Genomic DNA, 14,826 nt, shown 5'->3' with positions numbered 1-14,826 from the left:
CCTGGGAAGCAACCACCGCTCCCCTGGAGAACTTACCTAGGTCTGGACGGGGCTTCTGCGCAGAGGGAGAGGCGGTGGCCCTCGCCACTGTGGAATCATCTTCCGGGGTAAGGGGAGCACCCCCTCCAAGAAGCATGGTCCTGGCCCTGGAGCTTGCTGAGGAAGTCAGGAGAGGCCTGGCCTGCGGGGGGGCGCTGCTGGGAAAGAAGCCAGAAATGGCACCGCCAATTCTCCTGAGGGGCAAAGGGAGGTCTGTGCCCAAGGGCAACCATTTCTGCAGAGAAGGGGTCCCCAGCGCTCTGCCCACAGCCTCTGGCAGCCCCACTGTCAGCTCCTGGGAGCAAGGCCTATTTTCTAGGCCCTTCTCGTATGTGCTCAGGGAAGACTGGGTGCACGGTGGTGCCTCGAGGGGCTTATGGGCTTGACAGAGAGGCGCCCTGAGGTCCCGACACCCCGGGCTGCAGCCCACCCACACCACAGACAGCTGGGCTCTGGGGACCCCGTGGGCCGAGGCAGCCCCACGCCACACTCAGCAGGACGGGAGAGGGCCGGGAGTCACCTGGTGGGGGCCTGGCAGGCTTCGGGGCTGGTGCTGCAGTCAGGGCTGGTCGCTGGGGCAGGCGGCTCACAGACAGTGTCCCTCTCTGCCGTGCCTGCAGGGGAGGCAGCAACGTGGGACTGACAGACGGCACCGAGGAGCCTGAGACTCGCCGAGGAGCGAGACGCTAGGAATCGATCTTACCACCCCAACCCAGAGTTTGGAATGAGGTGCTTGGAACATGCGGCGGCCACCTGACGTTTGGTGGTGCCCACCTGACCTGCCCAGTGTCCCTTCCCCATTAGGGTAAAGCCTCCCGATTCTTCCTGGGAACAGTCTCTCCAATCTCCGCATCTGTGTTCACTCGAATCCCTCCCACAGACCAGCCTGGACCAATCAATCCATTTGATTCCCCTGATGCTGATGAACGGGCTCAGTGATGGGCACATGACCCAAGGCATGCCCGTGAGGTACAATGCCAAGGTTCTGGTTTTGGTTGTGGAAAATGTAGGAAGGAGAAGCCGTCCTTCCACTGGGGTTGGGAGGGAAGCAAGCCGGGAGCTGCTGGTAGGTATCTTACGGACACCTACACTGAGGGGTCAGAGAGGAGAAACGGGAAATGACAGAGCTCCTGGATCCAGCCGTGCCTGACACTCCCCAGAGCTAGGCCAGACTTTGCCGCTACATGAACCAAAAAAATCCAAGATTTCTGTTACAAGCAGCCCCAAGATTCCCGAAGGATACTGGGTGCGAGCAGAGTAAAGAGGAAAACACACAGCACTTCCCATCACGTGGATCGGAGTTTGCCGGCCACCTCTCATGTCCTCGCTGCGCCCATCACAGTGCGCGCTATACGGTAAACGCCTAATAAGAAGCGCGTCCTTTTCCCCAACTAGGCTCCTGACTCATCGCTGAGCAAAGCGTCCCGTGTGGGATTATGATCTGAAGGTTTCGGTGGAGGCGGCGTGGGCAACGCGGATGTGTCTCGTGCTTCTGCATGTGGCAGGATGACATCCAAGCCCGGCTCGGACACTCCCTGCTCTGTGGTCCTGAGCAGCGCACCCGCCATCCTGGACCTCAATTTCCTCAGCTGTAGCAGCTACTTCAGCCTGCCTGACGGAGTTCTGAGACCTTCAGGAGACACCACCTAACGGCAGCTCTGCACGCGGCTGAGCTCGGGGCTGACTGTCGCGCAGAAACCACTTCCCCTGGCCCGGCCGGAGCGCGGCCCTGTGGGAGCAGCCGGGGAGCCCACGAGCTGGCCAGCCGCGCTGTCCCAGAGAAGTGCCTGATGGGAACCGCACGCGTTCTTTGAAACCTCCTAGTAACCATTATTTTAAAACGTAAAGAGAAACACGTGACGTTAATTCGTTTAGCCCACTACGTCTAAAATAAGTCAGAGGATGATCCATGTAAAAATCCTTAACCAGCTGTTTTACAGTTTGGTACACTAAGCGTCGGACGTCTGGGCACATTCCACCCTGACCGCGCATCTCAACGCAACCGGCCTCCTCCACACGCTCCACGGCCGCGTGAGGCCAGTGATACCGCGGGCTGGCGGGGCAGCCCGGGGCCGGGGCTATGGTGCCACCCTGGGGCAGCCGCGGGAACGCCAGCCCAAGGGCCTGGAGGCCGGGGCGAACCCCCCGCGGCGCCTGGAACAGAACTCCAGCCGCGACCCACAGATGCACGGGCTCCCGGGGACAACTTCGCATTCTAGACGGAGCCCGAAGCCCAGGTTGGGCGCCCGCCCCACACGTGCCAGGGGCCCAGAGCCCAGGTGGCTGATGCCCCGCCTGCGCCTGGCAGGAGGCGCACTCCTGCACGGCCCTCAGCTGAGCGGTCTGTGACCCCGGGCACGGGACCCCACCTGCGCCCCCCACCCCAGCAGGTCCATCGGGCCCCAGGGCCTTCCACGAATACCTCTGCGGAGCAGACTGTGCCTGGCCTTCAGGGAGGCAGCGCGGGGGTGACCGGGGGCCCGACGGGCCCAGCCCTCGCGAAGCTACGGTGCTGGGAGGGAAGCCACACCGACCCAGCCGAGAGCCACAAACGGTCGGATCCGTGTTTGTGAGGGGCACGGAGGGACAAGACGTCGCGGTGCAGTCGCGCCCCGTGACCAGGCACAGGAGGCCTCCTGAGGCAGCGAGGTGCGGACGGAGACCTCAGGCTGAGCAGGGCTGAGCGAGCAACAGGAGCGAAGCGTGTCCCAGAGGAACAGCACGCTCTAAGGGCCTGGGAGGAGCGAGAAGCGCGCACAGCCGGACCCCAAAGACGGCCCTAACCCAGGGGAGCCAAGACAGGAGGGGCGCAGAGGGTGAGCGGAGGCGGGAGGAGGACCACGGCCTGGAGCCTGCCTGTGGGAAGATGGAGCGGGCGTCCCCTCCCCGTTGCTCCCGCCAAGGCCAGGCACACGCCGCGGGCAGACCCATCAAACAAGGAAGATGGGCGGTGAGTCCCCGGGTCTTCTGTCGTGCACACAGCCCGCACCGCCCGCAGAACTGTCGTTATGGTTAGAGTGACGTCGACGTACTGAAGTGTTTGTTCAGCAGGGCGTGAGCGCGCCAGAGAGGGGCGGCACCAGATTTGGTTTTGCCGGCGTGGCTCTGCCTGTCGGCCGTGGGCAAGGAATGACAGGAGGAAGTAGGGTTGGGGGTGGGAGAGAGAACTGGGGGGGCAAAACCTATGGGACTGGGAGACAGGCTGGCTGGGGGGTGTGGGGGGAAGGAAAGGATGGACGGCGGCGGAGAGGGTGGGGGCATGGGGCTTGTGAAAGGAGAGGTGGGAAGGTGGGGGCTGGGCAGGGGCACTTTACTCCCTGCGACCCCCTCCTGCCTCCTCCCCAGCCTGGGGGGCTGCCCCACCGCCCTGCGGCCACGCTCCAGAGCCCACCCACTCCGCATGCCTCCCTTCTGCAAGGTGCCCTCAGTACCACCCACACGGGACCTGAGTGCTTGGCCTCCTTTCTGGCCACGAGCCTCCTTGTATCATCAGAAAATTAGAAGTCCAGAGAGGGTAAGGAATTTGCCTGAACTCACGCAGCAAGTGGGAAAAGAAACTCGGTTCTCAGCAACTCTAACTCCCAACGCCTCAAGAGTGGGGAAACCAGCCCTAATCCTCGGAGGAACTCCTAGGACAGAGACCCGAGGTTTGCTTCTTGTTTACGAGGCATCAGAGAACTTCTGCCCTGAGCCTCACACCAACCCCAGACCTCCTCCAGGCGGGCCTGTGCCTCAGGCCACCAGGGTCCCTCTGAGCCTGGGACACCAAGTGCAGTAGCTGGTGCACCTACGGAATCTCGAGGGGAGGCGGCCATCTGTCCCACAGGATTGAAGAAGTAGGAGGTCGAAGGTCACTTGGGGATCTGGGGCAGGGGTGGGGGAGAGGCACAGTCTGGCACAGATCTTAGTGCTGGGCTGAGGGTGGGGATACTCACCCTGGAACCTGACAACCATCCCTGTCGCACAGATGGAGTGGGAGATGCAGCGGGCACAGGTGTTGGTGGCTGATGTGGCACAGAACATGCCGGTCCGGCACTCACAGACACGGGAGGAGTTCCCCGAGCACGGCATCTTCTCCACAAGATCCTCTAAGGGACACAAAGAAGGGTCATGGGGGACAGAGGGAAGACCGGGGAAAGGATCTAGAGAACCCTCAGGGACACTTTGGCTCATGACGGAGGATGCCGCTGTGGCCTCCCATCGGGCAGGGAGCTAGTGCGCTCAGCCCTTCTTTCCAGAGTGTTCCTGCAATGAGGGCAAGAAGGCAGGCGGGGCCAATGAGGCAGCCTCCACTTCCCCACCCATATCCCTGGACATCATTACAATTGTATTAAAAGGAAACCAATGCCCCCATTTTAAAATGGACCAAAAAAAAAAAAAAAAGACATGGAGGAACCATAAATGCACATTGCCACATGAAGGAAGCCAGTCTGAAGAGGCTACATGCCGTGTGACTCCAACTTGGTGACATTCTGGAAAAGACCAAACTATCGAGACACTAGAAAGATGTGTTTGCCAGGGATTAGGGAGGAGGGTCCCAAATCTAACATTCAGGTCAATATTGCTCATAATGGCCAAAAAGTAGAAACAACCCAAATATCCATCAACCAACGAATAGATAAACAAAATATGGCATATCCCTCCAATGGAATATTATTCAAAGCATAAATGACCTGCGTTACAACACGGATACACTTTGAAAATACTGCAAGGTGAACGAAGCCAATCACTGAAAGCCATATACTGATGGCTTTGAAATGTCCCAAGTAGGCAAGTCCCCAGAGACAGAATGTAGATTAGTGACTATAAGTGAGTGAAGGGGGATGAGAATTGGGAGGATTGGGGATTCTTTTGGGGAGGTGGAAATTTTCTGAAGTCAGATAGTGGTGGTGGTTGCATATTGTGAACATGGTAAAAATCACCATGTTGCACATCTTTAAATAGTGAATTTTAGGAGCACCTGGCTGCTGAGTCGCTAAAGCACATGACTCAATCTCAGGGCTGTGAGTTCAAGCCCCACACTAGGTGTATGTAGAGCTTACTTTGAAAAATAAGTTAATTTTTAAAAATAAATAAAATGGTGAATTTTATCTCAAGAAAAAAAAATCACTGGTCTAAGTACTCAGCAAATGCAAGCATTCCTGTGGAAAGAAACACAGGGCATCCCTGGTCAACCAGAAATGGTGAAGAGTTCCTGAAATATGGAAGGCTAGTGGGATTGCATGGAAGAAGGAGCCCACAGCCCAAAATAACCCAAGAGGATTATTCCAGGAGAGGCTCCAGGGTGGAGTACTCCCGTCTCCAAGGGGCTACAGGGCAGGGGCAGGCCCCAGGGAAGCCGAGAGGGAGTGACGCAGGAACACCCACATGGGTCAGTCTCCCCACGGTTCTCCCCATTTGTGCCACAATCCAGAAGCCAGGCATCTCCCCCAGGAGATTCTTGGGGAGGTGAGCGGGACGTGCCCTGGGGCTGGTCATTTGTGGGAGGAAGAGACCCTGCAGACCCAGAAGACCAGCCACTCCAGAACACCCCCCCCCCAGGTACAACGGGCAGGACCAGAGGGTCTCCAAAGGTGAGAAAACCAGCACCAAGAAAAAATTGCTCCAAACTCAAAAAGAACTAACTCTCCAAAGAGAGTTAGCATCAGTACAACTAATATTCTCAGGAATTTTTAGCTATTAAACAGAATCCCCTGGAGCTCAAGGAAGGAAAGAAAGGAAGCTGAAGTCATAAAAAAGGAATCTCCCCGAGAACAATGCTGCATGCACCAACTCCTCTTCTGCAGGCCCAGAGAAAAACTACGTTTCCCAGCATGCCTTGCAGTGGGTTTGGGTCATGTGACAGGATTGTAGCCAAGGAGATGTGGGCAGAAAGCTAAGGGCTTCTCCGGGGCCTGGCCCCTAAAACCTTCTGGGGAGGCTGTCCTACCCGCTCTCCCATGCTACAGAGGCCCCAGGGGAGCCCCTAACTCTCACCTGCACCCCAGAAGTGGTGCTGAAGAGAGAATAAAATCCTGAGAATTCTAGAAAATCTGAGAGGCAGACAGAGGACAAACAGTAGGCATCCCCAGAAAACTCAAGGGTTTTTTTAACCCTAAGAGTAGCAGCCCAAACATAGTATGACAGGCCCAGGGAGAAGTGGGAAAGTCAGCGGGACTTGCTAACTTTCGGAACGACAGGCCGAGTGGAAATGAGCAGAGGCCCCAGGAGTGGGGTACACCTCTTTTCCGGCAGCAGCAGCTCTGGTAATGCCTGTCTGATGGAAGAGAAGACAGATCCCTGCCCCAGCAAGGACGACACCTTCCCTGGCTGCTCTCTGCCTCCCACCCAAGCCCTCAGGCTCCTAAAACCAGTTTCAGAAGTAACACTCAGGATTCCTCAAGAAATTAAACAGGATGACCACATCCAGCCATTCCACTGCTGATATTCGTCCAAAGAACTGAAAGCAGGGACTTGACCAGATGATATTGGTAGACACGTGCATACAGCAGCATTAGTCAGTCACAAGAGCTAAAGGGTGGGAGCAACCCGAGTGTTCATCAACAGGAATGGATAAACAAAATGTGGTAGAGCCATCCAGTGGCTTTACAATACTCTCTCTAATACTATTCTGACATTTGCTACAATGTCTCGAAGACACTAGAAGACACTACGCTTGGTGAAATACAGCAGTTAGGATTCTACTTGCATGAACTTACAAGAGTAGTCAAAGACAGAGAGTAGACTGGTAGTTGCCAAAGACAGGGGGCAGGGTGGGGTGCTAGGGAGCTAGTGTTCAAAGGGCACAGAGTTTCAGTTCTGCCAAAGTACAAGTTTTGGAGCTGGAAACTGGTGACAGTGTTGTTGCCAAAAAAAAAAAAAATGTGAACGCACTTGATGCCACTGAACAGCATACTTAAAAATGGATACAATAATCAATTCTATGTTATATGTATTTTACTAAAGTATTTTTGAAAAGTGACACTCAGGGATCCCTGGGTGGCGCAGCGGTTTGGCGCCTGCCTTTGGCCCGGGGCGCGATCCTGGAGACCCGGGATCGAGTCCCGCGTTGGGCTCCCGGTGCGTGGAGGCTGCTTCTCCCTCTGCCTGTGTCTCTGCCTCTCTCTCTCTCTCTCTGTGACTATCATAAAAAAAAAAAAAGAAAGAAAAGTGACACTCAGCCCCCAGCTGAAGCTCCAGGCAGAAAAGACAAACCAGAGCCCAGGGAGGTGAGGCGGGTGTAAAGAAGCTACACTGTATCAGGGCAGAAGGAAGGCAGCAACAGAGCTGCTCCACCTGCTATGCTTACACGGAAAAAGAGTAGACAACTCTGCAAACATACTATAGTAGTTAAGGAGGAAGGAAGGGAGGAGGGAAGACAGAAACAGAAAGAAAGGGAAAGTTCCAAAAGATAGAAATACATTTTGGAAAGACAAAGAACCCAGTCCAAAACAGAAGCAATCCCAAGACTGCTTTACTATAAAAGAACTTAACAATATGAAATCAGCAAAGGAAAGGCTCAAAGAAAAGATGATCTTAAAACGAAAAAAAGGATGGGATAAGAAGGAAGACTAGAGAGCTAAAGAAAGCAAGTGGAGATGCACAGCACCACCAATAAATCCAATAAATAAATTACCAGTGTCCTGAGAGCCCTGGTGACACCTGGAAGGCAAGCAGCAGAAGAGATCATAACGAAGACTGAGTTCATGGCACAGAGAAAGCATTGAGAGAAAAACCAGTGAATCCAAGATAAAGACGAAGATACTAATGCAGTTAAAGACGACAGGGAGAGGGGCTCCTGGGTGGTTCCGTTGGTTAAACGTCTGCCTTCAGCTCATGTCATGATCTCAGGGTCCTGGGATCGAGCCCCAAGTCTTTAGGCTCCTTCCCTCTCCCTCTGCTCCTACCCCCCTGCTTGTGCTCTCTCTCTTTCTCAAATAAATAAAATCTTTTTTTTTTAAAAAATCTTAAAAAAAAAAAAGACAGGGAGGAAAGGCAAACACAATCAAACATAAGGATAATTGGCGTCCGTAAAGTTGACATTGAGATATATATTTAGTAGAAATAAAAATCCAGGTCAGTTTCCCTAAAATGAAGAAAAACTAAACTGCAGATAGAAAAGACATTCCAGGGGCATCTGGCTGCCTCAGTCTGTGGAACATGAGACTCTTGATCTCATAGTCGTGGGTTCAAGCCCCATGTTGGGCACAGAGATAACTTAAATAAAAACTTTTTTAAAAAAGACAAAATAAGACATTCCGGGTATCAGAAAGAATCCTTTCCAAATAATTAATCTCAAGGCATATTCTGGTAAATTTTGAGCTCTGAAGATAAAGATTATTCTTGCGGTCATCTACAAAGGGGCAAAAAGAAGGCGGATAGCAGACTCCTCCACAGCAATATTCACCATATGAAGACAAAGCACCAATGCCTATAAAGCTCTAGAGAAAACAGGTTTCAGGAATAATCATATACCTGCCCAAGTTGTCATTCGAGCATACAGGCAAGAAACATTCCCAAACATGAAAGAATCCCCCGAGGGATGTGCAAAGATGAGTCCTTCCTGAAAAATCCACAGGTCAGTGAAATCTAACCAACCAAGTGATAAATCAAAATGAAAATTTCAGGAACAGAGAAACTGTCATCAATGTACTCCGGGTGCACAATGAATAAGTTTAAATAGCAAAGCAAACAGCCAAGGAACTGAGGGTTACAGAAAATATAAACACCATAGGCAATAACAAAGTTTAAAAAAAAAAGTAAGTAATAAAAGTCAGGAAGAGGACAGGGAGGCAGCAAGCTAATTACTTAATTTTTCGTTACAGGAAGCCAATTTACTCTTTCCTATCCAAAAACTGAAATAAGCAGAACATGACTTTACCACAAGAGAGTTTTATTCTTTTAATGACTTCCAACTACTTCTTGATTTTCATAACCTCTTAATTTTACAGGGGTTTGTTTTTTGTATTTTTTTTTTTAGAAACTGCTCTCTTGTGATTATTTTCACTTTAATTTCTTCTTCCTCTGATACACTTGAATAAAATCAAATGTAATCACTTGAACATCACGAACAGTGTGTTCCCATCCTCTTTAAAAATCCCTTTTCGGGAAGTCCCGGTGGCTCAGCGGTTTAGCGCCGCCTTCAGTCCAGGGTATGATCCTGGAGCCCCGGGATCGAGTCCCATGTCAGGCTCCCTGCACGGAGCCTGTGTCTCCCTCTGCCTGTGTCTCTGCCTCTCTCTCTGTCTCTCCTCTCTCTATGAATAAATAAATAAGTCTTTTTAAAAAATAAATAAATAATAAAAATAAATAAAAATCCCTTTTCTCCGGGCATAAGCATCTGCCTTCAGTACAGGTCATGATCTCAGGGTCCTGGGATTGAGCCCTGCCTCAGGCTCCCTACTCATCAGGGGTCTGCTTCTCCCTCTCCTTCTGCCCCTCCTCGCCTCTCGTGTGTACACTCTCTCTCCCTCCCAAATAAATAAATATTTTTAAAAATCTCTTTTCTGCACACATGTATGGCTGTCGGCCTTCCCATTCTTTTCCCCTCTATATAGAGATACAGAGAAGCGTCGGTCAGACATCCAACCAGGGGGAAGGGGCAGAGCTGGCTTTCTTCCTCACATCTCCTCATGTGCTTGAATGTTTCATAATGAACGTCTGTAACTGTCATTTAATACAAGGCAGTCTTAAGTCTTAAAAACTTAAAGATAGGGATCCCTGGGTGGCACAGCGGTTTGGCGCCTGCTTTCGGCCCAGGGCGCGATCCTGGAGACCCGGATCGAATCCCATGTCGGGCTCCCAGTGCATGGAGCCTGCTTCTCCCTCTGCCTGTGTCTCTGCCTCTCTCTCTGTGTGTGACTATCATAAAAAATAAAAAAAAAAAAAACCAACTTAAAGATACACCAGAGAAACGCTAAGGCAGATGAAGAAGAATGGCAATGTGAATACCAAGCAAAAACGGAATTAAGGCAAGCACTGTAAGGAGCAAAGAGGTATATTTCATGCTGACGAAAGGTCTAACCTCAAGAAAACACAGTATTCACGAACATCATACCTAATAACACAGCTCTGACATCAGAGAGCAAAAATAAATAGAACACAGTGAAAATCTGATGGAAAACAAGCACAGGGGAGGTGGATTCTACACATCTCAGATGTCAACCTGTGGGAAGGTGACAAAGGATAGACAAGAATGCAAAAAGCTATGTTATTTCGGGGAACTTAGCGGGCTCAGTCCACAGAGCATGTGACCCTTGATCTCAGGGTTGTGAGTTCGAGCCCCACGCTGGGTGTGGAGATTCATAGGGGATCCCTGGGTGGCGCAGCGGTTGAGCGCCTGCCTTCAGCTCAGGGCGGGATCCTGGAGACCCGGGATCGAGTCCCACGTCGGGCTCCCTGCGTGGAGCCTGCCTCTCCCTCCGCCTGTGTCTCTGCCTCTCTCATTCTCTCATGAATAAGTAAATAAAATCTTTAAAAAAAAAAAAAAAAGAGCAACACCCCCACCCCGCCGCCGTCTACCGACCCGCTTGGCAAAGGGCTGCAGCAGGCCCGCCCCGAGGCCGAGGCCGCCGTCCGCCCTGCCCGGCCCCACCCCCGAGGCCCCCGGCGCCGCCCTCACCTCCGGAGCAGCTCACACAGGCCTTGCAGCGGCCGTCCCGGTCCAGGTAGTAGTCGGGCTCGCAGCGCTTCCCGCAGTCGGAGGGCCCCCGAGGGCACGGCAGCCGCGCGCTCAGCCCTGGGGAAGGAAGCACAGAAGCTCCAGGCCGCCGCCCCGGCCGAGGCCCCGGCTGAGCCCCCGGCGCCCCCGGCCTCGGGCCACACCACGTGGCGGCGCCGGGCCGGCCTCGCCGAAGGAAGCCGCACAGGCCCGCGAGCGCGGGGCAGGGACCCCTCGGCCCGAGGAGCCAGGGCAGCCGGACTGCGACGCACGCACAGCGGCCGGCAGTGCGAGTCCCAGGCGCAGGGAGGGGAGGCGCACGCGGTCCACACCCACGGCGAGGGGCGCGGGGACCGGGCGCCTCCACCCGCCGGCGGCCTCGGCAGCAGCCCCGACGCTTCCCACCCACACCAAGTCCAGCGGGCACGTGGCCCAGGCGGGCCAGGCAGTATACGTCATCCTTCGCGATGGGCACGTGACCCAGGCGGGCCAATCACAATACAGCATCCTTGATAGACACGTGACCCAGGCGGGCCAATCACTATACGTCATCCTTCGCGATGGACACGTGACCCAGGCGAGTCAATCACAATACGTCATCCTTCACGATGGCCACATGACCCAGGCGGGCCAATCACAACACTACGTCATTCTCCACGATGGACGCATGATCCAGACGGGCCAATCAGAATGCCTCATCCTTCACGATGGCCACATGACCCAGAGGAGCCAACCACAACACCTGAGCCTTGGGACGCCCGGTGGCTCAGTGGTTGAACGTCTGTCTACCCTTGGCTCAGGGCGTGACCCCGGGGTCCCGGGATCGAGTCCCACATCGGGCTCCTACGAAGAGCCCGCTTCTGCCTGGGCCTGCGTCTCTCATGAATGGATAAAATCTAAGATCTAAAAAAAAAAAAAACCGCTACCAGGAGCAAGCCCTTCTCTTTCCTGTTGGGTTCGTGGTGCGGAGCGCAGGGTCCGCGGGAGCTGCGGTGCGGCAGGTGCACGTGCCCGAGGAGGAGGTGGCTGGGAGGCAGGCAGGGTCCGGGCGCAGAGCCGCGGGTGCCCGAGGGCGCCCCCCGGTTTCCATTCGTCTGCCTGAGCTTTGGGCGCGGAGGAGGTAGGTGCGCGGGGCCCTGGCACGTCTCGTGCCGCCTCCTCGTCGCGGGGGGACGTGGGACGCGGCTCGGAATCGCGTGCGTGGTCACCGCGGGCCTGTTACCAGGGCCTTCGGATGCTTGGAGAGGCCGAGCCACCGGCCGCTGCAGGCCCGGTCCCGGAGCCCGGGGGCACCGTGGGGCCAAGCATGAGCTGAGCCCAGGGGACGTTCGCGGGTGGCGGCGGCCACCGCGGTGCCGCGGCCGCGGGCGGGAGGACGTCGGGTCCCTCCGGCGGAGACGCTGCGGTGTCGCCGCTGTGCTGTGGGGTCTTGATCCTTAAGGGACGGATTCATGCGGGACATTTCAGCTCGCGGCGGATGAACGTGAGGGCGCTCGCCCGGGGTCAGCGCGCCTGAAACCCACCCACGGACGCGGGGCTCCCTGCTCCGGGAAAACATGTAAGACCCTCTCCGAAGTACTGGCCTGGTGGCTGCCACCCTCTGGCTCAGAAAATCTCGGCAGCTGCCCCGGGGTCTCTCAGGAAGGTACAGGCAACCCCAGCACCCCTCGCCTACAACTTTCGAGGGCGTCTCGCGGCCCCTACGATCGAGCCCTGGGTCCTTACCGTGGTTACGGGGGTTCGGCCCACCTGCAGCCCTTTACCGTCTCATGTCAAGACGCACTGGAATCTCCATGGCCCCCAGAGGGGCCATGCGCCCTTCTGACCCCAGGACCCTTGCACAAGCTGCCTTTTGCCAGGAACGAGCCTCTTCCCTTTACCCTGAGAAACTCGTGCTCCGCCTTCCCGTCACTGTCAGGTTGTCGCTCTGTCAGCAACTTGGTCAGGCCTGTTATAAACCGTCGGAGACCACGTCGCTGGCTGTCCTACACCTGAGGCTCCTGTGATCTCCTTGACCTACACGTGGAATCGCATTTATTCGTGGGATAAATTGCCTTAGTATCTGAATTCCTCCCCCGAATGTCCGCTCTTCAAGGCCGAGGCTTTCCCCCAGGCTCTGAGGCCGGCACATGCGCGACCCCGTGTGCCCTGACCACGTACCCAGTGTGGCCGCAGCCCCACGCTCCCCGCACACCCACCCGGCTCCCGGGGCTCGCACCAGGGCTCCAGCGGCCGGCCGGGCCCCTCCTCCAGCGCCCTCCTGTGCCCTGGAGCTTACGGGTCCTCCCGGAGGAGGCGCCCTCGCCCCGCGTGTCAGCGGGCCAGCGACTCGAGGACAGGGCCCTCACGGGGTGGGAAAGCTCACAGGCGGTCGTGGGCAGGCCGCAGTCAGGACGCCTGGTGTCCCTATAGGACGGGGGACATCTGGGCACAGACACTCGTGCCCATGGGAGCAGCCACTAGAGACGAGCTCCCGCGGCCACCGGCCAGGCCGCGACCAAGGCTGGGCCACGGCCTTCGAGGGGCTCAGCCCCTGGGCTCCGGGACCGGGGGCACATCTGTGCAGCGGTCCTCACCCCGCAGGTGGCCCTTGGGGACAGTGACCCGGGGTCCCACACAAGGGGCCTGCGCCCGGACCTGAGCACTGCCGAGGCGCGTGTCTCCCCACGGGGACCCTGCGCAGCCAGCCAGGTCAGGACACGGTGCGTCCCCTGCTGGGACGGTCCCCACCCGCTGCATCCTGGGCACCAGGGCCTGGTTGGGGTGAGCCCGAGCAGCCCCTGCCCCACCACTGTGGCCCATCCGCCCAGACCCGGCGCCGCCCGCAGCCGCGGGGCTGTCGCCCAACTCATTACCGATGGGCACCTGGGGCCGGGCACCCAGATGTGCGGAAGGCGAGGTGCCCACTCCCAAGGGCTCGCCCCGCAGCCAGGGGGAGCAGGCCCACGGAGCCACGAGCGGGTCGGTGTCCCATGTGTGCACACATGGGGAGAAGGCGGGGGCCGGGGGACCGAGGGCCCACCCAGGTGCCCAGGGGAGGCGCGGGGTGGGGGGACCCTCCAGGCACAGCCGGGTCGGTCGTGCAAAGGCCCCGAGGGGGAGCCCCGGCCTGGGCCACAAACAGGAGGGCCCGGGGCTGGAGCACACGGAGCCCCACTTCCCTCCCGACGGCCTCCCTCCTCCTCCCCTGCCCTCCTCCCTCTTCTCCTTCTCGGTCCCCCTCCTCCCCTCCCTCCTCCCCCCCTCCCTGCGCACCCCCCTGTCCACCTACTGCGCGGCCTGGCTCCACGTTGTCCCCCAGCAGCAAGGCAGGCCTCAGCATTCACAGCCGCCCCCCACTCTCCCTGTGACCCGGGGGTGAGTAGGGCAGGAGGAGGGGGCTGGTAGCCCCCACAGGGCTCCCCGCTGACACGCTCTGCCCTGCGGTCAGTGCCAGGGAGGGGGGAAGAGCTCGGGTTTCTGAGTCAGCCCCGGGGGGTGGGGGGCACAAGGCCGTGGGAAAATCTCTGAACCCCGCCATTCCAGGTTTCCTCTCCGGGTTCCCTATCGGGGTCCCAAGAGCCAGCGAAGGGCCAGCTCCGTGGGCGCTCAGTGTTGTCCTCGTTGTGACGCCGGGAGTGAGCTCCCCGTCCCTGAGGGTGTGTAAGCAGAGCGCCGGGGAGCGGCTGGCCGGGATTCTACGAAGCGCCTCATGGGCCGGGCGAGACGAGAGACTCGGGAACATCTAAACTTCTCGTCTCAAAGGTCCCCCAGTTTCCGCGCCCCCCGCGGCCCCGCCAACACTGCCGCACAGCTGAGCCGAGCGCTGATGGCAAAGGGCGGGCAAAATGTCAGAAATTTCCCCCAGAGACCGAGGAAGGGGTTTTTGTGGGTTTTTCTCTTCCTCTAGCTTGCCGGAAGCCTCAGCCTCGGCAATAAAACTGCAGCAGCAATGCCCCGCCCAGCCCCAGCAGGAGGCGCTCGGCTCGGAGCTGCGGCCCCCCTGCCCCCTGCCCCCCTGCCCCCCTGCCCTCCCTGCCCACTCTGTCCCCGCCAGGCAGGGGGGAAGGGAGCTGGCGCGAGGGAGGGAAGGGTCTTTCCTCCCACAGCTGAGATTATGGGGCCGGAGCCACCGGTCAGAACCTTGGCTGCGGTCGCTCTGGGGAGAA

General features: G+C 57.1%; 1 protein-coding gene across 1 annotated transcript in view; it reads right to left on the bottom strand.

Moving 5' to 3' along the window:
- Positions 1–10,715, bottom strand: part of TNFRSF8 (TNF receptor superfamily member 8) — a 40,089-nt gene extending 29,374 nt beyond the window's left edge. Inside the window, exons 1-3 of the mRNA XM_055331707.1 lie at positions 10,640–10,715; positions 3,975–4,127; positions 560–653 (exon numbers count right to left, since the gene is read on the bottom strand). Of these exons, the coding sequence (XP_055187682.1) occupies positions 560–653; positions 3,975–4,110 (230 nt within the window). The 5' untranslated portion in view covers positions 4,111–4,127; positions 10,640–10,715. The remainder of the gene's footprint in view (positions 1–559; positions 654–3,974; positions 4,128–10,639) is intronic.
- Positions 10,716–14,826: the final 4,111 nt, after the last annotated feature.

This window comes from Nyctereutes procyonoides, unplaced genomic scaffold (assembly GCF_905146905.1).
Source record: "Nyctereutes procyonoides isolate TBG_1078 unplaced genomic scaffold, NYPRO_anot_genome, whole genome shotgun sequence".
Classification (NCBI taxonomy): domain Eukaryota; kingdom Metazoa; phylum Chordata; class Mammalia; order Carnivora; family Canidae; genus Nyctereutes; species Nyctereutes procyonoides.
The sequence above is the reverse complement of the archived record's forward strand: the minus strand, read 5'-3'. Positions and strand labels throughout refer to the sequence as shown.